Genomic DNA, 24,837 nt, shown 5'->3' with positions numbered 1-24,837 from the left:
CAGTTCTCTCGTAACCCAATGGACGGGAAAAAATAATTCCATTGGATTCCGAGTTCTCAAATTAGTGTAAAATACGCAAAACGCAAGTAGAAATTTGTCTAAGCGTGGACATATTTACCATTATCATGAACGCTAGGTCAAATGATCCAATTTGAGGTCATTTTTCTCTTGACTCCATCGACAGCTATGTTTAAAGGCAGTTCCATTGGATTCCCCAAATTGTTATGAAAAGCGCAAAAGGCGATTAGCATTGTGTCCAAGCGTAGGCACTTTCACCATTGGCATGAGCTGTAGTTTAAATGACCCACATGAGGTCATTTTTCTCGTAACTCCATAATCAGCTATGTTTAAAAATATTTCAATTGAATTCAGTATCCTCAAATTTGTACAAAAAGCTCAATTAGAAATTTATTCAAACGTGGATAATTTTTACTATTTGACATGAGCCGTGGGGTGTTTTTTATGAAACCATTGATAATACAGTCCCAATTCTTCTTGTCAGGGCTACCTTAATCTGATACGATGAAACCTAGGAAAGATATGATGCTTGGAGAGAATTTTCCTCCATAATTATTCCCTGAAAACACGAGTGGTTACATGCGAAATTTTACTTACATGTTGCTTTTCAATGTTGGACATACTATCGAGTTACTAAAAGGTGGCCTCTGACAGATAGCTGTACATGTTGTAAACAAAACGAGAGGAAGGATTGTTCGCCAATCACAGATGTATTTTTTCACGCCGTTTCTAGGCAACGAAGGTCAGAGACCGCGCTCTTGCCGATAGTTGAGACGACTTGTTCAACGTCTTAAGTTTGTCGCCAGAGCTGCTGTCTCTGTTGCGGAGCCTCTGGCAACAGCGCCTCCAATACTCCACATGCTCTACCCGACTGTCAGAAGCCACCTTTCCTTGCGCACACAGTAAAGACAGAAAATTCGGTATTGGTGGGTTATGTTAATTAGCCGGACAAGGTGTTGCTAGAATAATTGGACAAAGCATTGGAAAACTGTAACAACAAATGAGGGACATTACTATGCAGAAATAAATAGTGCGCATTTGTTTCATGTAGAAATGGAACCATAAGAAGCTAAAATTATTTGTATGTTTAAGACGAGTTAGAGCCTAGTATGGCAATTCATATGTGATGTTGATAAGCCAAGAGTGGCTATTGATATTTTAAGTGTGTGGTAATGTCAAATGTGGCTTACATCATTGGAATAGTTTTGGGATACAGGAAGGTTCCTGTTTAGTGGATGTATTGGTATAAGTCAGATAAAAGTTGACAGTGAAAAGAAAGAGATATCATCTTCATTAGTAATTATTAGTAAGATAGGAAAGTTAATTAAAGTAATACTTTGTTTCTGTGAAGATACCAAAAGTTAACAGGTATATAGAAGTTTCTCGTTTCAGATAGTCGAATATATTACCCAGTTGCACAATTTAGTATAACGAATCTAGAGAGATGATCTTTTGTACATGAACCACTGGATGTAGAGGAAGGAATCTCTATATATAAAAGTAGTCCGTAGTGAGTGGGTGATTGACTTATCAGCGCCAGGTCAGATCGCGTAGACTAGGAACTTGAAATTTGGAAAGTGCATTGGATTTGAGACGTAAGATACCACGAAGAAAGGTTATTTGGAAATCCGGCGAGAAAGGGAGAAAATGGGGTGATAGTTACTATACTAAAATATCCATATCTCGGAATCTGAGAATTAGAGACATGAAATAACGTGTATGAACTTCTCACTTAAAATAAATAATCATTTAGTACAGCGTTTTTTGATATTTGACTCAGAAAGGAAGAAAAGGTCTAAGAAGAAAATAGAGTGAGGATTACAGTTATAATAATAAGATGCCCATATCTCGGATTATTTTGAGGTTAGAAACATGAAATTTGGTACTTAAATTTCATTTAAAATAATTAAACACGTTTCAGCGTTCTTAGACGTATCATAGAAGGTAAAAAAAAGGGTGGAAAGAAAACGAGTGTGATTTGCAGTTACGTGTATAAAATATCTACATCGCAGAATCCATTAAAGTTCGAGACATGAAATTTGATTTTCAGACTTTTCATTTACATTAATCAAACACATGTTTTTAGATGTTTGATCTAGAAAAAGGGGTTCGGATGGTTTACTAAGATGTCCATAATAGGCGCTTGAATTTCGTGAGACTTCGTGTTGAGTTGAATTTTATATAAAAGTTGCAGAAAGAAGAACACCTAATATTGCCCGCTGTAACACGTGGGATCATTTGTTAGTCTTTGTATATGATGACTTTTGCTTCATAGAATATGATAATCTCATTTACAGACACAACTGAGGAATCTCACGCCGAAGATGGTGAAGGAAGAGAGTTTAGCATGGCGAATATATGGGGAATAGTGACTTCCTTAACTATTGAGTGTACAATTTGCTATATGAGGGTTTTTAAAAACATGTCATCCATTTACATGAATTGTTTCCTGAGGTTTCTCTGGAGTTTTCCCCGATCCCATCTGGCAAATATCGGCATGGCACCTTAAGGTATGGAGCCCTGGCCATTTTTCATTCAAATATTTGTTAACAAGTATTATTGTTATTATTTTCAGTGTGGATTTCACTTTTGATTGTATCTAGACCTTTGTTTCTGAACAAATAACTATTAAATTGTTTTTCAGTGCTATTAAGTGATCATATTCTTTTATTATTTTCTTCACAGTCTGTCTTGAAGTTGTTTGTGACGCAAATAGATGGAAAGAAACCAGGCGTTATGGTGCCAATTCCTCAATATCCATTGTATTCGGCAACGATAGCTGAATTTGACATGGCGCAAGTAAGTACATGTATGTATTCAATATTCTAATGATATGATTTACTTACACTTACTATAGTGTAATTTCCATAAATTTTATTATATTATTAATACACGACTGATTAGTATTTCGTGTCCCGCATTATGGACTTTACAATAGTATTACGATGTACAGTTTCATTTTGTTGAAGTGTGTATATATATTTGTCAGCGTTTTTTTAAGCATTATCACATCAGAAACTGCGATGCATGTAGGCATCTTTCTGTATTATCACGGAAGCTAAAATAAGGAGTAGGCTAAAAAAAATTGCTATTATTTCAAGAAACTTTTATTTGAAGAGTAGATTGCTGCAAGAAAAATGCCTCGACTGTAGGTTACAAAACCGTTTTTTTTCTTCTTCTTCTTCTTCTTTCTTTATTTTTTCTTCTTTCTTTCTTTCGGTTTGTTGCTAGTGGATCATCCTCCAGACCTTCTCAGGTTTCGGGTTATTCTATCCTTGTTTGTGAGTGTGTAATAAATAAAATGTCCCTTTAAGAAAAGGCACATTGGCAGCAGAGAAAATAAGTTCAAACTATATTGGACCTAGCTGATATATGATGTAGCATAAATACGGCTTGGATATGGTTAGTAAAACGCAGAAGTGCGTATAGTAGATCACTGAAACAGTAACGGCCGGAAATATGGAAAAATGCACTCGTCTTTTTTTTCTCTCCCTCTCTCTCTCTCCTTTTTGCTTTTCATTTGATACATATTAACAAGAAACCACGTAGGCCAGAAACAGCCCCATATGGTACAAGACCGGTTACTAGTTCAGCTGATTTATAAAGTGACGAGACTGATAAAGTCAGCGCGGCCGAATGATCCTCAGGCGGCTTCAAATCAAGCGGAACACCATTGAAATAACGTATGTGTTTCTTTGTTACATAAGAGGGATATCTCAACAGTTGAGGGTAGTCCTCCAGGTAACATGCTAAAAATGAAAGCGATAATAAACACGTTATTTGACCCTTATACCTCCATATTTAATATGTTGGATTACGCTAAAAGAACTACTTAGGTTGTGTTATTATGTTAGTGATACTAGTATTAATATTGATACATATTAGGAAAATGCAACAATTTTTAATATAAGTTTAGTGATAGACACAGTGCGTCTCTTCGACACCACACTCGTGCAGTTTATGATGGCTTGTTTGGAGTGTTATTTATGAATACAGATAGGGTAAATTTTCTACTTGAGTACAAAGGAAGCGGTTGAGGAACATTTGAACGGGCCAAGTATACATTTTTCGTAGTCAATAATTTTCTTCTGCTGTATTTTTTATCAAGGAATTAATTTGTCAGGAAATATTAATGTATGTATTTTGCTGCAATTTGTAAAAACTGTTTAAAATATCAAGGATTCAAATTCATGTTTTTCTAATTCATTGTTATGTTTTTGATGCTCTACTTTCCATGTTTCTTAAACTTGTAGTGAACCGACCAACTGATTCGGATTTTCCAAAATCCTTTATTTTTATTGCTGTTTAACTGTAAATAATAATAATAATAATAGATACATGAAAGATATCCAATAAGTATGAAAGTAATTCACAATTCCATTAATGAATAAAATTGTGTTGTACTTTCGTATTTATTCGACTTCTTTTATGAATATATAATTACTCATTATAGTACAGAAAATGCGATACAAAATTTACAAATTTCGATACAAATTAAAATTTGCATCGCAGTTTGATACACAAAATTTAAACTGAAAAAAAAAAACTCTGATATATACCAGGGTATAATGTACCTCAGAAAAGTAATATTTATTTATACCGACAAATTTTAAGAGGTGATTCCTCACATCAAAATAAGAAAAAGTGGTTCATATAGATCTGTGAGGAAAATGCATAGCTTCAGCTAGAGCCGTCCAAAAGTGTGGAAAAGTAAATCACAATGCGCATTATTTCTAATATGATGTACCGTGGAGTGGGACTCTATATCGCCGTGAAGGAGCTCAAACATAAAGCTATCCAAAAAATGTATATTTCAGCAATGTGCAGTGATGCGTGAAGGATTCCCCACAGGTCTTTATTTCCAGACATACTACCAACCCAATTCCCAAATATGCACGGACTTAAAGATAGGTCCAAAGTGGCAAAAAATAAGCCTTGACAATAGTATAGACGGAATGCATTTGCATAAGTGTTAGAAACCGCCAGCCCCACAGTTCCTTGTGCTCGGAACAACAGCTGCGATGTAGTTTTTCACGTTTTGGACGGCCCTAGTTCTGAAAATATACGCTTTCCTCCGCATTCCAGTATAGTTTGTCAGTATAGTCTGTATAGTTCATTAACACCCTGTATATATAAAATTTATAATATCTTTTTAAAACCATATTTGTTTTATATAAAGAAAACTAATAAATAATACATATGTTTATAACTTAGTTGCTGTTTCTGTGTGAAAATCAGTATCTTTGATGATTTTTTTATGGTACTAAGTGTCAATAAAGCCAAGTTAATGTTAACACTATTTTACAGATTCTTTTAAATAAAATTTAACAAGTTGATTGGCGGAACTACAATATTAGTACGAGCAAAATTTTCACTTGGGCTCCTTACATTAGTAAATTTTCCACTTTCCTCCTACTTAGAACATAGAAATTGGAACACATTAAGGGTCTTCACTACGCTCATACCGACTGTTTTTAAGGATTTTGGTTTACTAAAACTCCTTTATATATTTACACTGTCCCAGAAAAGAATTAAGAGTTCTTATGAATTACTGTCAATTTTGTCAAGGATGTAAGGGTCAGAGACTAGGAATAGAGTTTGTTGATGGTAGTGATCCATTCAGTGGATCCGAAGATACGTAGTATGCTATACAACTGCATCTTAAATAAAATGGAATCTTTCAGTTCTACGTTCCACGGTTATACCGTATAGGCTAAAGAAGAGGGTGATGATGCGAAATGAATGAAATGGTGGAATAATGGAAGTGGGAGATAACGGGAGAACCCGAGAAAACCCACGCGCACGGTGTTTGTCCACCATAAAGCTCATTCGGCACAAACTTGGATTGAACCAGGGCCCCATACACCAGAGGTGAACACTCTACTACTTAGTCACCGCGGCCCCAACTTCATCTTAAAAGCAGGTTGGTTGCATACTATTGTTACTTTCAATATTCATCCATATATTCCATCTGCACTCTTAATTTTTCAGCTAAAACCGAAATTGATAGAAATCTACCACTTCCGGTTTCAGTATTCATTTAAAAAAATACCACGTCATACAAACCGAACTCCTTCACGTGATGTACATGTGATACTGCTACTTGTTGAATATTAGTGAATAGCTTAAAAACTATGAAGAATATCAAAAATACAGAAACTGGTCCAAATAGTAACTGCAGAATGCTATTATACAAACTAATAGCTTTCCGGGTGTTTTCTTGTAGACCAGAACCTTGCATATGCCGTGTGTGACCTCATAATTGTCGGAACACTCAAATTTCTCCACTGTAGGAAAGTTTCAAAACAATTATTAGTTCATCTAATAGTAATTAGTAGATAACATTTGGTTCACTTTATTTAATTTTTTACTTTTTTCATCCTCTTTAGATTATTCGCAGAAATGCAAAATATTATAGGTGAGCGTAGCGAAGACGCATAAAGGAAATGACTACATTTTTTTTTCATTTTGTTGCCAGTAAAAGTACAGTATATAGAACGATTATAAGTAAGGTTAGGATTTTTAGATGCGCACTTTCTATATTTAGAGCAAAATTGAGCTTTCCGAAAGTATCCGAAATGTCATATGTTACTTCCAATTGCATTCCAGTAGTATGTCCCATCTCGTAGTATGGCTGCTGGAAACAAACGTTGAATTCCAATCAAAGAAATTCTTTGAAAAAAAATGCTACTATCTACGTTATAAATACAACTAAAAACCTTATGAAAAGTCTTGAGGTGAAAAATAAATTATTACACATCTTGTTAATTTTCATGCTTACGTTAGGAGTGCTGACGATACATTTTAATATAATGTTCACTTGTAACTTTGTTGTTGTTATTCTTTCAGATCGGATATTATTTGGATGAGTCTAATGAATGGGCATTGGAAATATCGGAATTACAAAGGGCGATCGGTGAAGCCAGGACGTCGTGTGTGCCTCGAGTGATCGTAGTAATTAATCCCGGAAATCCAACAGGTATGGTAGTAACTATATTGATAATGTTCCGAATTAAAAGAAAACAGGGGAGTCTGATTTCGACCCCCCAAAAGAAAAGATTCGGATCCCACATTAAGCTATAGGTCATCCTCTCATTGTTGAACACTGAACGTTTTTACTACACTGTGACCATAGGCGGCGCCTAAGGACACCGAGCTACCGGTAAAGAGAACTTAAATTGATAATTAAAAAATTGTTATTGTTTTATTTGGTTTACTTTTTGCTTTTTGTTACGTATTATTATGTGTATTGATGCTTATAAACTATTATTATTATTTTGAATTATTATATAAATATCAAGTTGGAAATAGTATTTATGCAGTGTTTTGCTTCTTTGTAGTGGGTAGATCGAATGTTGCAAGTAAAAACGTTCAGTCAGTTGATATAGACTTGTCCAAGGTCGTAGAATGCTCTGAATTTCTTCTTGAACTAGTTCACACTACTAAATCTGATTTTGATACATTTGGAGCAAAAGCACTGGAAATATCTCATGTAAATATTCACAAAACTGACATTCAAACCAAAGGGGAGGAACCTAATTTCATTTTTTTTTTTTTTTTAAATGACTTTCAAGTCTATGTAATTTTTATGCAATGTTCGGTATCTCTTTCTCTGTGTATTTTGATAAACATACATCTTAGGAAGGTATTTTCTGAATTCCACAAAGGAATACCAGCCTTTATAAATGCCTTACACAAATCTGCAATATCGGTGAGAAAGAGTGTACAAAGTAATCAGTAAGGGTTTTGGTTCATGTGATTTTATTGTCTGAAGCAGGTTAATGTTTAGAAATCTCAACACGTCGTGTAAGGGAAAATCTTTTTGCGCAATTCACGGACTTTTCACAAAGTTTACAATATAGCTTAGTTGTAAATATATCGGAACGGAACTTTTTTCCATAAAAAAAAAAAAAAAAAAAAAAAAGTTTCCTTCACGGGTTTAAAGCACATGCACATATATACCTCTTCCCACGAAAGAAGCACTCAAACTAAAATGAGGTTTTGAAGAACTTCTGCTATTTTCTTGGTGCTTTGAATCACATCCAACCATTTCTTGCGGCGATGTTCCTTTCAAGTATTGAGGTGGCTTGACCTTGATCTGAATATATCCTAGGTAAGCTGATTTCTTTTATTTTAAAATTTCTTGTAGCTGATGAAATAAGAAATCTAAATACACGATGTAATTATAACCATGGAGTCTTGATTGGGAGACAATACTAAGAATAGTCCATTTGTAACATTTAAACAACAAAATAGGTAATATAAAGTGAAATGAGAACAAGAAATTTTGCTTAAATTGAAGCAAAGACCCCTCAAATAAGCATAGTTTATCATATCTTTATTGTTAAGAAGTAGCCATTTTGCGTAACATCCAGTATTTAGTGATGATCAAGACTTAAGAGTCCTTATTAAATGTGTCTTTAAATTTAGAATTGAGATTTTTTTTTTTTCTTTGAGCCACTTCATAATAATTAGAGAAACCAACCAAATATGTGATATTTGATAACAGTAAGAAATATTACTGTGAAACAATTGCTTAAACTTAAAATTTTCTTGCCTAAGAACAAAACTCATAATACCTGTTACTTTTCCAGGGTGCGTTAAATGTGTGCTCTGCCTAGGAACACAAATTACTTAAAAACGCCCCTACTGAAGAAGCATATTATACTCTTAATTTACATGAAACGAAAGATAAATCATCAAAGAAATACTAATGTATTTTCCAAAGCTTTCCGCCGTTCTAGTAATAATTTGGTATATATTCGTTTTTACTTAAGACAGGGAACTGATGAATAAATGCAACATATTGAGAGTAGTCCAAAGGTACCCTTATGAAGACAGGATTTTAATACAGTAAAATCTGAACAAGGAACATCGATGAGACTTTTTTTTTTTTTTTTTTCAAATGAGATACATCTGTTACAGAGAAGTTATACAAATAAACATTACTCAGCTTGTGCAGTAATTAATGCAGTGTACAGTATGTACATTAGTTATGAATTAAATATCGACTCAGTTTTCAAATTACTGGGATATTAGGGTAAAATCTCTCTCTTGCTCTCTCTTTCTGAACAAACATGTATTGCTGGAGGATGTTTATGAGAGTTACGTACTGCAAAATACACTGCATGCATAATAGGTTTCCTTTCAGGTATTCTGTATTAAAAAAAAAAATACTGACTATAAAAAAATTAACGCAGTAAAACATGCAACATTATTATTAAATACTGTGTATGTAGATAGACGGTCACCACTTATGGCAGTTTTGGAAGGAATTTTCTTCCTTCTGTAGTGTATTGCAAACTACAGAAAGTGTTTTGTGTGCTAAAGACGTAAAAACTGAAAATTATTGTCCGCTAATTATTGAAAAGTACTAAAACGTTGGAAAAGAAAAGAAGACCGTCCGTGTTCATACCTGTCAATAGAAGGAAGGGTTCTGTCCCATAATATAATACATATGATTTGCAGAGGGAAATCCGTAAGGAAGGTTTCATTATGCCACGTGTACCTTATTTATGTGTGGTTTTCATTGATATATAGTTGTTTGTATTCTAAACTTGCTTAATTTTTGCAGCAAAATTTACATAAAATTGATGTGATTTGTTTTAGGGCAGGTGCTGTCAAGGCAAAACATAGAAGATATAATCAAATTCGCATACCAAGAAAAACTATTTATATTTGCAGATGAGGTTAGTATGATGTTGTGATTTTACATATCGATTTCAAACAGTTGCATAAATGCAGAACAAATACTTCAAAGTAATGCGTTACTCCTAGGGTAAAGACTATATTGTATTAGTTTTGCGACTAAATAGATAGCGTTCTGACCTTTGGAGAGAATGTAAAGCACAAGAAATTTGTAGTCAAATGTTCCGCTTCTTTTAGCTTTGATACTGAAAAGATAACTTAGTCTATGATAGAAAGATAAACAATATTGGTTGCATTAAAGAAACAGTTTCATTAATTGGAGGCAATATTGTTATGTATTTAAAGAAAGAAATTGATGTATAGCCGTAATAGAAAAGTGATAACATGAATCTACCTTCTTTATCTCGTCTTCAAGAGTTTTCCTGAATATTTTCAGCTATTTATTCTGTATCCTTTTTCAACAGGTTAACTCACTCACGTAAAGATTGAATCACGTTATGAACAGACGTTGTTATTGCCTTTTTAGATGACCTCTTGATAAACTTGCTTTCGTAGAGAAATTCTTGATGGAAATAGTGAAAATTTAACGAAATCTTCTATAACGAACTATGAGTCTCATTTTGACACTGCTTCTTTATTTCTTGAAGATAATTTTACACATAACATAAAAGATGTAAGCGAAAATGGAAAAAAATAACTAGTAATTCTACACAGTTGACAGTGTAACAAACTATTTTATACACCACAAATTAATGTCAGCTTTCTTTTTACTTGAACAGTTTGTGTGTAGAAGCATTTGATAGCGTAAATAGGAAACAATTCTATACGAGGATGGCAAAACATTATCCGCCTTATGCAGAGTCGTTTCGAAGCATGATTAGCGTCATACTAAAGGCCTGACTACTGCAGGAAACATATGTTAGTCGAACTCTTTACTATGGCACTAATCACGCTTCAAAACGACTCTGCATAAGGCCCTATGTGTCCCTTTTTGGCTATCAGGAGAAGGAGTTGGCGTGATATTTTCTCAATTTATATTGAAATAAAAAATGGTAGTGGATTTCTACCACTTTCGGTTTTAGTAGAGGATACAGGATAGAGATGAAATGCTTAATTGATTACAGAAAAAAACGCTTCTCGCTGTCTTATTACCGTGTTGGCTTTATAGTGATCAAAGTAAAAATCATCAATGGTTGATTTCTACACTTTCGGTTTGAATTTACTTCAGTTACAAGAAGACAGATCATTGATATTTTACAGAAAAGTTACTGTTGTTTTTCTCTAAAAGTTGATGTTGGATTTTCTAAAAATTGTGATTATTTATATCTAGCCAAATAAAGCACGTGCCTCATTCAGTCCACTTATTTAATCATTCCAGCCTCCTTAGCATAACCGAAAATGTATAATAAAAATGGTTTATAAGCCTTTTAAATTGTTGTACAACCACACTCAAAAGTTCCATGGAATTATACGTTGTTTTTCTGTATTTCGTATTCCTGAAGAAACTTTTGACCATAATTGTCGAAGTATATAGATCTGAGATTACAAATAAAAAATAATAAACTAATGACTAAAGGAAGCACTTGACCCTGGTGCTTGGTTGTAAACCAGAGAAGAATCTCAAATCCTCGTTTGTGCGAAATAGAAGTTTACTGGTGGTTTACAACTTCTGTTCTACGAGGGCTGATCAATATAGAATGATCATAAAAATATTAAACATAATTACATGTACTAATCCACCAAATGTTGATGGTATTTTTCGAAATAGTTCTCATTACATGAAATGCACTTGTCCTAACGTTTTTGCCAGTCATCAAAGAGATGCTGGAAGCCATTTTTAGACAGATCCTTCAAAATCGCCTCCGCAGCTTTCACCACCGCCCCTGAAGATGCAAAACGCCGTTCCCAGAGGAAAGAAATCAGAAGGGGCTAAACGAGGGATGTATGGAGGATGGGGGTACACACGGAACGTTGATCTTTGCAAGATAATCAACAGAATTTCTAGACTTTCTTCTCGTGTCACCTCTATGTTGTCTTATGTGAAACTGAAACTACGTGTGCTTGAACGGCTACCAAAGTGACATTCCTGACGTCATGGCCTTACTTACTCGATCTATTCATCACTTCTCCCGCTACACAGACTTTTTTTCTGCCTTGCTGTTGATGTACCTCATAAGTACTGATGATCAGCCTACGTAGATAAGCATAATCAGAGACCGTTAGATTTTCTTAACGTAGTTAGTTCTCAACTTTTGTTGAAAAATTCCAATATTTCCTTAAACACACATCCAAACAAGTTGAAAGTATTCGAGTGTAAGAAAGAATAAATAAATAGACATGTGATCTCCCTCGTGACTATATCTTTAGCGTAGGCGTTAAATCCATCAAAGATATATACTTCTTACAAATCTCATTAAATCCACCTAGTAAATATGCAATTTCTACAAAGTGCAATTCCATAAAACCAAGTGCTCCCCGAACAGTATATAATCAACAGCCTACTCAACTGTTTCCCATACAGTAGATATTTTCATCAAACAACAAAGTATGTGTTACATACTTGAGAGACTTGTTGCTCAGCAACAAACAACTTTTACATTCCAACAAAGTTCAGCCAAGATCATGAGTTCATACGAAACGACTCGTATACTCTCAACGGCAAAACGTAAGAGAGTGTCGGTGTAATGCAATTGTAACTGCAGGAAATATAGGATATTGCTCAAACCGTGTAATAAACATGATAGTTGTATCTAAAAATAATGGATGTAAGAGCCCATACGTTAACCAAACATGAACCCAGTTGAGCATGAGCTGTCTATATTTGTCGTGTCTAGTGGTGGGCTCTACCGTCAAAAAGTTATAATTTGGTAATGTGATATGTATTTCATTCATACGTGTTTCAAAATGTTTGTGCTATTGCTTTATTAAATTTTGCTAAGAAATGTGTGATACTATGTTGTTTATTTTGCTGACACTCATTTACAGGTGTATCAAGACAACACATACATCGAAGGAAGAGGGTTTCACTCATTCAAAAAGGTCATGACAGAGATGGGCTCGCCGTATTCAGAAATGGAGCTTGCATCTTTCATGTCGTGTTCGAAAGGTACGTATGTAGTTGGAATAAGAGTGTAGTGCGCGTATTGTACAGAATACTTTAATACATTGAGTGAGCAGATGAATATGAATATTTTCGTAATCAAAATCAGTGTGTCCAGCCAATTTTCCGTCATGGGCTATTAACTACATCTAAAGATATATATATATTTATTTATTTATTTATTTATTTATAATAGTCCTCTACAGAGCCAAACTCCATTTACAGAGGAACATATGTATACATACATAATTACATATGAAATACATATATATCTATATACTGAAAGAAAAAAAAATTAACAAAATTATATGGAGGGCGGGCCAACATTGTAATTTAGAACTTCAGAAAAAGGAAGAAGAATTATCATTTTTATCATGTCATTGCCGAAACTATGACACTATTATTTATTAAAAGGGATTTGCTTTGGTCAGATTTTATTTTTAATAAGGGTAAACAAACATCTTTGCGTGGGGTTTTTCGGGATTCTGCATCAACCTTGTTATCCGAGGCTGTGCTGTCAGTTTCTTAACGCTTGTTTTATTATTATTATTATTATTATTATTATTATTATTATTATTATTATTATTATTATTATTATTATTATTATTATTATTATTATTATTATTATTATTATGATAAAAGTTTGTTAGCCCTTTGCTTAGCCCCAACGTGGAAGAACAAAAGCTTTCAGTCAAAGATCCTTATCATTTAATCTTTGTAGACCCCTCTACTAAGTGCTGGCTTGGTCCAGCCCGGAATTTCCCGGTACCCGTCATATCTGATGTGCATTCTTTTATTCGCTACCAGGGGAAGCGCTTTGTGGAAGTCCAGTATCTAGTGAAATATAAATAAGAAAATAAAATTCTTTGTTAGAAAAAAGTTGAAGAAATTTGTTTGGGATACAGGATATAAAGGATCATAGCACAAAATAAAAATTCAAATATAGCATTGCAAAATAGATTCCGAAGGAACATAGAACTCGTGAAGAAACTATAGTTCATATGTGCTTTTCAATTTGATTTTCAGTTTAATGTCCCTTTCAACAGCAAGGCTATATGAGACGTGGACCTACACCTTAACGTGGAATCCAAACTACATGAGCTCTCGCCAAGGATCGAATCCAGGTCTCTCACGCCAAAGGCGCGTACTCCAACCGCTTAGCCACGACAAGAGGAGGACAAGAATATTACTGTACATTTGTATTATATATGTATGTACAAATGAACTTTATGACTACTATGTTGTAGGTTTTATTTTACGAACTTATTTTATAATAAAATAAATAAATAATAATCTTATGTGCGTTCTTTTTTTTTCTTGTCATATTATTTTGCTTTCGCTTACTCCTGAAAGCATTTCCCAGGAACAAATTTCCTAGGAAAAATCTTAAATGTGCTTTGTTATATTGCCGATATATTCTTCTTCATGACGGTAGGAATTCAGGTCATAGGACTACATTTGTAAATATTAAGATAAAAAACTGTGTAGAATAACACTCAAGAAAACATTACCAACAACCATAGAATGTCTCCTAATGTTTAAGTCACTTAAGGTTGTATGTCGAAAACGGAGGAAATAACCAATTATACACACAACAGTTTCTCTATGGATGCGAATTCAGTGATATACACACTGAGTGAAGTAATGCACGGCTGGAGCGAAATTCGAACCTAGGTCTTTGACTTAACTATACCGACGCGTTAACCACTACACGACCCAGTCCGCTCCCTGAACAGCCATACATTCTCAGTCAGAGGTATTCTGTAATGTGGACACTGGATTATCCCTAGTACAATAGGAGTTTTGCTACAATCTATGTGATCTGATTGATTGACCACCGACTCAGGAATGGTAAATGTATGGTCTTTTCAGGAAGGAGACCGAGTAGCATAGTGGGCAACGCATTGGCATGGTAAGCCGGAGATCCGAGATCGAATCTCAGTCTAGTCGTGCATTTTTCACTCTTTGTAAATCAACGTAAGATTAGATTTATTTAGATTAGAATTTATTACTGTTACTTCGTTTATAGTATGTATATTAACAGAAATAATTTGGTCACTATAATTCAAAATGTTTAGTTAAAAAGAAAATATATTTGTTTTTAATTATTATTTATAAAATGATTATATATATATATATATATATATATTAATAAATGAACTTCTTCAGGTTACATGGGAGAGTGCGGGCTGAGAGGTGGTTATGCGGAAGTAATCAATATGGATCCAGATGTAAGAAGTATGTTGAACAAAAGCATTTCAGCGATGTTGTGCCCAACTGCTCTTGGTCAGGTAAGTATCAATATTACTACCACAGAATACAGGGATTGATTTCTTTATATGGAACTGTTAATGTGCAATTGTACCGTGCATGCGCAAGCCATCGCCGTGAAATTGCCACGAGGAGGCAACAGTATCTCGCTAGCCACGCAGGAGAACAGTATAGTCGAACGTAATCTGATGCTGCTGAAACTTGAGAGGTTCTGGGAAGGCTTCATATATGACCCTTTCCGATGCTAAATTCACGGCGTCACGCATCGTAGAGATGTGTATCGTGCCACTGTGAATCGTATTATACCGAACTATGCGGTACAGAGTCCTGGGCACACTGTACTGATGCGAGCAGCTAGAAACCAGCCTCCCGTGAAGAGGATCCTGCCACTATTGCGTGTGATTCGGCATATGGCGACTTCCGAAAATCCACACACACAGCGTGCGATGGCCAGCAAATACCACATATCGTAAGCGACAATCAACCGTGCCATTCACAGGGATTTACGTTCTCACGGTCGTTTGTAAGAGCAGTATGCACGCCCTGAAACAATGTTATGTGTCTAAGCGAAAAAAAACTGCGGGAAGCTGTATGAACATCTCGCAGGTGATCGATGGAAGTTGTTACCCTTAATGAGGCGTGGATTTACCTCACAGACTACGGTAAAGCTCGTGCCATTACATATTGATCTGGTGACGCCAAGAACTGAAGCACGTTCTTTCCCTAGTGCGCAAAGAGCTTCCCAAAAGGGATCATGATTGTGACTGGTTTGTCGTACAGGGGCAAATTGCATCTCCCAAAGGTGGAACGAAACTGCAAAATCAATGCGGCGCACTACCAGACTCGTGTCCTGACTAAAATGTACTAGTATAAGATCCCTGCATTGTATGGACAAAATGTGATCAGGTAACTGCACTAAGACAAGGAATCAAGCCACATGGTGGAAACATCGCTGGAATTCTATCTCCGTATGTGACACTTTCTACAAAGAGGGGTTGTGGAAGCTGAAAGACTGGTTGCAGAAATGTGTTACTTTGCTTGGTGGCTATGTAGAGAAAGATTAATCATATGTCTGCATATGGCCCTTCCCCCTCATAGTAAAGACAAAACCTTATTGATCACCCCTCGTATATATACTGTATATTGATAGACGAGCGGAAGGCTTGGGCGTAATAACTTTTTATATATTAAAAATATAAAATTATATTCGGGCCTACATTATAAATCTTGTAGGAAATCATTCCTACTCTTGTAGGAAATTATTCCTACTCTTGTAGGAGGCTTTCGATGTAGTTCCGTTGTTGAATATCGGGACGGTGCTTTTAATTTGTTGGTTTACCTACTTCTAAGCAAATCTGTCTCCTCATCATTAATGATGTTTATCTGCTGCTGCTAAAGTTTCCAATTACAAATGATTTGTGTTGTCCTTGTATCTTGTATTCTGTTACTAAATTTATATACACTACTTATGATTAAAAATGTAATGCCATTTCAGTAGTGATGTATATTGTAATAAGAAACGTACTTACACTGAATTTATTTCTTTCAGGCTACTATGGATGCAGTAGTGAACCCTCCGCAACCAGGAGAACCGTCGTACGAGCAATTCTCGAAGGAGAAGAAAGCAGTGTTAAGCTCCCTAGCAATGCGAGCGAAGATGGTGGCTGATACATTCAACAGTATGGAAGGATTCTCGTGTAATCCTGTACAAGGAGCTATGTATGCATTTCCACAAGTAGGTTTAGCACTTTTGATCCATAACACATGATATTGAGTAGACTCGTTACTTGTACTGGTAAATTTCCCTTCCTTCCCGCAATATCGATGAACAGGATGTCTGTCGGTCACGAAAAAGTCACTAAATCAGAAAATGGTCATGAAAGCCAAGAAAAAGTCACGAAATTTAGCTTTTAAGTGACATTTTTGTTTATTTATTTATTTATTTATTTATTTATTTATTTATATATATAGATTATTATTATTATTATTATTTTAATTTGTGCAAATATAAGTAGAGACTTGAAAATTTTGTTCTAGAAAACACAAAATTCACCGCCAATAATGTCTATGATCGGCTTTAGACACTACCAAATTGCAAACAAAGCACGCTTCTATCGCATGCATGAAAATTCAGCCTAATACACACCCAAATGCGCTCTTAAGATTGTCCTTCAGCTAGCATCATTGAGCAGTAGCGATGCAAATCGCATCACATCCCCGAAACCACCTACGTATGTAACCAGTTTATTCAACTGTGAGAAGACACTAAGTTTTTAACGTTCCAGGGAGAGCCTTTGAAAGTAAAGATAAGTGCTAAAGAATATAGGTACTGTTATTAGTTTTTGAATGTTACGAAATTTTATGGTTTGATAAAGAAAAGAGCACGATAAAGTCACGAAATTTCATTTTGGAATTTTAGTAGACACCCTAATGAACATCTGAACCTCAAGTATTCAGTGACAAAGAGTATAAATCATCCAGTGGATGAAACTAAAATAAGGCAATTTGAGCTGTCCACCAGTCTGTAAGAAATACATTAACAGCAGACACTATTGATTTACTACGAGGTTCGTTTAAAAAAAAAAAATGTATATTACCAGTATGTTAGTGCTAAATTAATTGTACATCTTCAGTTTAATACATACAAATATTGGATCCACTTTTAGCACGCAATACTGCTTGTATTCTGAACGAAATAAACTGATGCATGCCCTGAATAATGGTGAGTAGAACTAGTTTTTTTTTTTTTTTTTTTTTTTTTTCCTCCTTTTCTTCACAGCCTCCAGTTTAGGTACAGACGAAGGAGGTGGAAATCGATGCTGAATCCTGTTTTCCAAAACAGCGCAGAAAGGTTCGATGATATTTAGGTTTGGTGTCTCGAAAATATGTTAAGCCTTATCACCATGTTTTTGAACAGGGACAGGTGTGAAGAGGGTGTAACGAAAAACACCCTTAATCCCCCTTCCTTTTCAGAATGACCACCCCGGGCCAAAATCCATACTTGAATAGAATGAAAAAGAATAGCACACATCTAAACATTCAAATACAGACCCGCCCATCAGGGAAATAATCCTGAAAAAAAGCGAGGAGAGCTTTCGCCGGTACTGTATTAAAAGGCCGCGTAGCGCACCCAGAATATGTATAGGTATGACCCTCACCTTTAATTTACGAAAAATGCAAGCAAAAATTTCTCAGTTGTTTCAAGGAAGTTAATTAGCAATGACAAAACCTACTATTTCAATTTTAACAAGGATAAACAATTTATTATAACAAAAAGAAAAAAAAAAGTAATAATAATAAAAAATAAAAAAAACAGATAGTACACAAATTATTAACAGTTCGATATTAATAGTAATAAGAAGAACAAACAATCTTACTGTTTTCTGATGGAAAAACAGCCTAGCACACATTAAAAAAAAAAAAAAAAAAAGTCGCCATTCCAACATGGCCTACACCAACCACTAGGTTTCGTCTTTTCAGTAATCTAACTTTTCAATCGGCAATATTTTGCACTTGCTCGAGACTAAATATGACAATTCAGAAGTATTTATCATTTTTCAAATACCTTTATGAGTATACTCACGAAATTTCTGATGATACATTTACACCAATTTTCACAAAAAAACAATAATTTAATTTAACAGATTTGAAAAAGAAACACTACGTACCTCGAAGAGTGACCAACTGACGATCTACGTCAGTTGATCCATGGCTTCCATTCCGGGTTCAAAACCAACCAATCACAATCCGGATTTTACATCACGAGGACCTCGTCATATTACCTTACCAGCTGGTACCAGATCTTCATATATATTTTCTTACTACAACACAAACCTGATTTTGAGACCAAAAAGGTAGGATAGAAAAGGGTGAAGGGAGAATAAGGTCGCAAGTCTCCATATTAATAAAAGATGGCGCCATCTACTTCCTAATAAATCCATAATAACAAGTGACCCACATATTCGTGACGATCCACGTCGTCACACATCCCCCTCCGTAGATGAAAAATTTTACCCAAAGAAATTTTTCATTACTGACCAATTTTCAATAAAATGAACAAATTAAATCATCTTAACCAAATTTGAGGAGTACCTTAGACATTTTTCAATGAAGATGAAATGAAATGATGATGGAAAAAGTGTTAGTAGATGATTGATTGATTATGAAAGTGAACAATAACAACAAAATATACACACAAAACCGGTACCCTCAATTCTCATTATCCCTTTCAATTATCACTGATGTTATTAACATTTCTATGTTCTCTATATAATTTTGCTAAACTTGTATGGGTAACAACCGTCTTACCATCTTCAGTCTTACATTGAAGTGTGTTGGCAGTAGGTTTAGATACGACTGTCATTGGCCCCCACCACTGTGGCATCAATGACTTTGTTACGTTATCTTTCAAGGAAGATTTTAACTGAGACTTCACCAACACCCTGTCTCCGACAGCAAACGTGACTGGAAGCATCCGCTTATTATACAACCGACGCCTTGCTTCCCATGCTTTATCCATATTAACGAAAGCTTGCTCCCATATTTGGGCATTATTAGGACCCTCCAAATCCTCAGGTGTAATACTCCACTTTACCATCAACGTATCCACCGGTTCTCTCCCAAAAAACAGACGAAATGGACTAAACTTAAGCTCCGCATGTTCCGCAGCATTAAGACAAAATTGGAGCTCATTCAGGAAACGCACCCATTTCTCCTGCTTACCATCCAGATATGCCCGAAGGCTCGTTTTAACCAATCTCACATATTTTTCAACTGCGTTCCCTCCTGGAAAATACGGAGAACAGCGTATGTGCTTTATCCCATTACCAAACAAAAATTGTTTGAAGTAGGCCGATGAAAAACAAGGGCCCCGGTCCGTGGAAATAGCTCTAATAAATCCATATTTACAGAAAATATCATATAGCGCCTTAACTACTAACTTACTAGTAGCATTGCGTAAGGGAACTAAATGTAGATAACGACTCGCATTATCTAAGCACAGAAGGACATATTGATACCCGAAACTAGACGGCAACGGCCCCGCTAAATCTGCGTAATAGTGGGCGTTAACTTCCTTACAATATTCCGAAATTAGTTGTCCTTGCGGAAGAGTATTCCGTGCCTTTACTAATTGACACTCATGGCACGAGCGAACGAAGTTCCGCACTTCGTTGAATATATTTGGCCAAGAAAAATATCTACAAATCTTTTTGTATACCTTCAACAAACCTAAGTGCCCGCCATTGGGCAATAAAGTATGATAATAGCTTAGTAGTAGAGGTCTCAAGATACGTGGGACGAGTATTTTATAAGGCGACACCTTGGCCTTGGTTTTCATGTATAAAGTATCTCTCATTAACTTATATTGTTCATGCTCTCCGCCATGGCTCTTTACCATCTCATAAATATCCTTAGTATCTGCCTCTGATTGCTGATACTGTTTAATGTCCTCATGTGCTAGCGGTAAATTCCACAGACTATACATATATCCCTCTGAGTCATTAAAAGGACAAGGATCAACATCAATATCATTCGGATTTATCTCATAAATCCTTGAAAGAAAATCTACCTGATAGTTCTTATAAGACGAGACATGCACTATTTTAAATCTGAACTCAAATAAGTTCTGTACAATATTGGCATATCTTCCTAAGTTCTTAGGGTTTCGCAGCATATTAACCAAGTCACTATTATCCGTGAAAATAGTAAACTCCGAACATAAAAACGGGCGAAATCTCATTACCGCATTATATATAGCAAGAAGTTCAAGTTGAAAAATAGCGCGATTAAAATCGGCTGGTTTCAAAGTTTTACTGTAGAACCATACAGGACGCAATAAACCTTGCTCATCCTTTTGTGACAAAATAGCCGCTTGGCAACGTAAAGTTGCATCGGTATGTAAGTAAAAGCGCTTACTCATGTCTGGAATTCGCAAACTAATTTTTTCAGAAAAAGCCTCTTTTATTTGTGCAAGACTCTCATCCTGTAACGGACCCCACTCAAACTTCACCTTCGGAGATCTTAATCGATTCATCGGTTCTACGATACCTGCATAATTATCGCAGAATTTAGCGTAAAAATTTAAAAATCCTAACATTTTACACAACCCCCGGCGATTTACAGGCGGACGGAGATCCTGTATAGCTTGCAACCTATCTGGCAACATAGATATCTCACCATCTTTAATAAGAAACCCCAAAAATTCTATACTACTTCTCAAAAGTAAGCATTTATCTGGTGAGATGGTTAAGCCCCTTTTCGCAAAACGCGATAAGACTTCTTCTAATAACCGATTATGTTCTTGGATTGTAGAACCAAAGATCACAATGTCATCTGCATAGTATTCTACCCCGCGCCCACGTAGGTCTCCCAGGATATCATCCAAGGCCCTCATAAGTGCTTGTACTCCGACACAAATACCCATGGGGATTCGCAAATATTCATATAATTTATCCTGTACGGCGAATGCTGTGAGCTTACGGCTATCGGGAGTCAACTGTAACTGGAAAAAAGCTTTTTTTCCATCTATCTTGCTTACATATTTAGCTTTAGCGAGCGAACTAATACATTCCTCTATATTAGGACATGGCAAGCCGTCCCCACAAATGAGCCGATTCAGTTTAGAGTAGTTGACTACTAATCGAGGTGACCCATCTTTATTACGCACCAGGAAGCACGGAGATCTATATTCAGACTTAGAAGGTTGTATCACACCATTTTCTAATAATTGTTCAATTAAGTTCGATAACTCTTGTTGCTGACTTTTCGAAAAAGGATATTGGCGCTCCCGAACTACTTCATCGGACTTTAATTGAATAGTGTATTCAAAGTCACTGATAGTACCAATTCGGTGGGTAATGACATTCGCATATTTATCTAATAAATATTCTACATACTGAACCAAAGTAGGATCTTGTTTCACCATATCCTCATCAATACCGTTCAAAATCTTAACCTTTTCATCTGTACTAATTTCCCACTTATCGCTTTTACATTTGTTAAATGCTAATAGTAACGGATCCCCTTCCTGACCCAAAACATCAGAAGAATTATAATCTTCTTTACTATAACAAGACGTTACATCATCATTAACACACTGTTTTTCTCCCTCTATTGACATAGAACTAACAGAGCCACCTATATCCGCGACACTTTTTCGATTAGAATTAAAGCTGGAATTCTCTTTTATTTTCTCAACCGAATGTTTATTGTTTCTCCTACCATTTACTTTTTTATGTTGTTTCTTCTGGAATGAATGCTTTTTGTCAAACCTGTTCTTTTCCTCTCCATTACCAAACATCCTTGGACCACCAGACGAAGTTCCAGTGTCGCTCTCCCTATCAGCAGTAGTTTCAGGAAAACTCGAGCGAGCGAAGATCAATTGCCTATTTACTCCACGTTTATTCTTTCTTTTGCTCCAGGGCGTACCATCGGGCCTAGAGAGATCTCCCAAAAATAGCCTAGCGGATGACCCTCCGTCGCCAGGACCCCTGGAATGACAAGAAGCCGCAGAAGAATTCGTTTGGAAAGATGAGGGGGAGGGGAAGTCAACAAGAGGGGTTGTAACATTTCCTTTGCTAAAAACAACCTTAGATTCATTGAAATCCACTAAAACTCCTTCCTGACGAAAACAGTCTAGTCCCATCAAAATGGGAAATTCCAATTCTTTAAACAAAAACAGTTTGCATTTAAAGGTGTAATCATTCACCGTAAATGGAATCAAAACTGAAGGTCTCAACACCATAGATTCGTTATTTATAGTCTTTCCTTTAAAACACTCTTTATAATTTACTTGCACATCACTAGAGTTTTTAATTTTATTGAAAAGTTCCAAATTCAAAAGATTAGTCACACACCCACTATCTAAACAACTATTCACTGCAGTTCCACATACTTTAACTTCAATACACGCTGCATCATCTTTTTTATTTAAACGATTTAAGTTCCTATTAATCTTATTTGAAAAAGAAGAAAATGTTTTCGAACTTTTGTTTTCTGGGCATAGTCTCACTGGATGTGGACCCTGACACTTGTAACAGCTTATAGTTCTACGAGAATTCTTAAAGTCACTCCTTACCGGAGCATCCGGCAACCCTGTTTGGGACGTCGTTTTATAACTAAACTGCTTCATATAAAGTTCATGATATCTGTATTCACTAACTAGTTTATTAAGTTCATCTATTGTCTGGGGTTTTCTTTGGTAAAACAACCGCTCCCTTATGTTCGGAAGAACGCCACTGGTAATAAAACTAATCAGCTTTTCGTCCCCATAACGCAACTTCAAAAGTTTATCAACAGTGGTTACACGCTTTACAAAAGCTTTTAAATCCTCGTTATTTTCTTGATGGCGATACATATATTCTACTATTATTCTCTGAATAGCACATTCTGATAATAAATTATGAAAAACAAAGTCACGTGCAAGATCCCAGCTTTTACATGTATGTGGCAGCTCGTTCAGAATTTCCTGCAGTGGACCCGTAACTTTCCCACGCAATGAATACAAAACCGCAGAAAAAGGAAAACGCTCAATATTACAAAACTCATCAATCTTTTGAATAAATTGATACAATTTTAAGGGATCCGTACCATCACAATTCTCTAATGATTCCATGAATGAACGTAAAACCAAAAATGCTGATGATTGTTCCATCTTATTAAAACAACTATTTTGTGTCAATCCAGATAGAGTTTCAGCTCTAGCTTCTTCGTTCACCGAGCTAAAAGGTAAATGACCTGGCTGACTGCCAGCTGTTTGCACACACACACTACCATCCGGCTGTGTGGTTGTGTTATCAGTGCCTCTACCTTGACCTACTACAACACCCGAACCAACAGGTGCAGACTTGCTGTTAGCAGTTGTTATGGACAACAGCAGTTTCTTAGCATCACTTTCATTCATAGAAAATATTTTCGATTGCTTTTCTTCTATAGTCATATTCAAAAATGCATTAACATCCACAGGAATTTCGTCTATAAACTCTTCATCAAGAAAGAAACTAGAATCCCCACCTACAGCCATTGTTTTTATTTTTGGATACGATTCTATACTTATATACCAGATAGTATGGGTTCGATCCCCGGAACCAATTCCTTGAATTGCCGTACAAAGACTTCCTACAAGGTACCCAATTAATATATACGAGCAAGTAATTACATGCACAGCACTGACTTTATATGCCATTAACATGAAAGTAAACAACTGAAGTTAAATTTAAATTTAATAAGTGAGAGAATTCTAACCGAGTTGGTCACTCTTCTGTAACGAAAAACACCCTTAATCCCCCTTCCTTTTCAGAATGACCACCCCGGGCCAAAATCCATACTTGAATAGAATGAAAAAGAATAGCACACATCTAAACATTCAAATACAGACCCGCCCATCAGGGAAATAATCCTGAAAAAAAGCGAGGAGAGCTTTCGCCGGTACTGTATTAAAAGGCCGCGTAGCGCACCCAGAATATGTATAGGTATGACCCTCACCTTTAATTTACGAAAAATGCAAGCAAAAATTTCTCAGTTGTTTCAAGGAAGTTAATTAGCAATGACAAAACCTACTATTTCAATTTTAACAAGGATAAACAATTTATTATAACAAAAAGAAAAAAAAAAAGTAATAATAATAAAAAATAAAAAAAAAACAGATAGTACACAAATTATTAACAGTTCGATATTAATAGTAATAAGAAGAACAAACAATCTTACTGTTTTCTGATGGAAAAACAGCCTAGCACACATTAAAAAAAAAAAAAAAAAAGTCGCCATTCCAACATGGCCTACACCAACCACTAGGTTTCGTC

General features: G+C 35.5%; 1 protein-coding gene across 4 annotated transcripts in view; it reads left to right on the top strand.

Annotated features, from left to right (window-relative positions):
- The window catches only part of LOC145675759 (alanine aminotransferase 2), a 186,312-nt gene that overhangs the window by 141,111 nt on the left and 20,364 nt on the right, over window positions 1-24,837 (top strand). For all 4 annotated transcript variants that reach the window (XM_081746412.1, XM_081746413.1, XM_081746414.1 and 1 more), the window contains 6 exons: window positions 2,704-2,817; window positions 6,868-6,997; window positions 9,628-9,707; window positions 12,652-12,772; window positions 14,936-15,057; window positions 16,587-16,772. In XM_081746412.1, coding sequence (XP_081602538.1) covers window positions 2,704-2,817; window positions 6,868-6,997; window positions 9,628-9,707; window positions 12,652-12,772; window positions 14,936-15,057; window positions 16,587-16,772 — 753 coding nt within the window. The remainder of the gene's footprint in view (window positions 1-2,703; window positions 2,818-6,867; window positions 6,998-9,627; window positions 9,708-12,651; window positions 12,773-14,935; window positions 15,058-16,586; window positions 16,773-24,837) is intronic.

Source organism: Thermobia domestica, chromosome 18 (assembly GCF_964235325.1).
Source record: "Thermobia domestica chromosome 18, izTheDome1.hap1.1, whole genome shotgun sequence".
NCBI classification, from domain to species: Eukaryota; Metazoa; Arthropoda; class Insecta; order Zygentoma; family Lepismatidae; genus Thermobia; species Thermobia domestica.
This window is presented reverse-complemented; position numbering and strand designations above follow the sequence as displayed.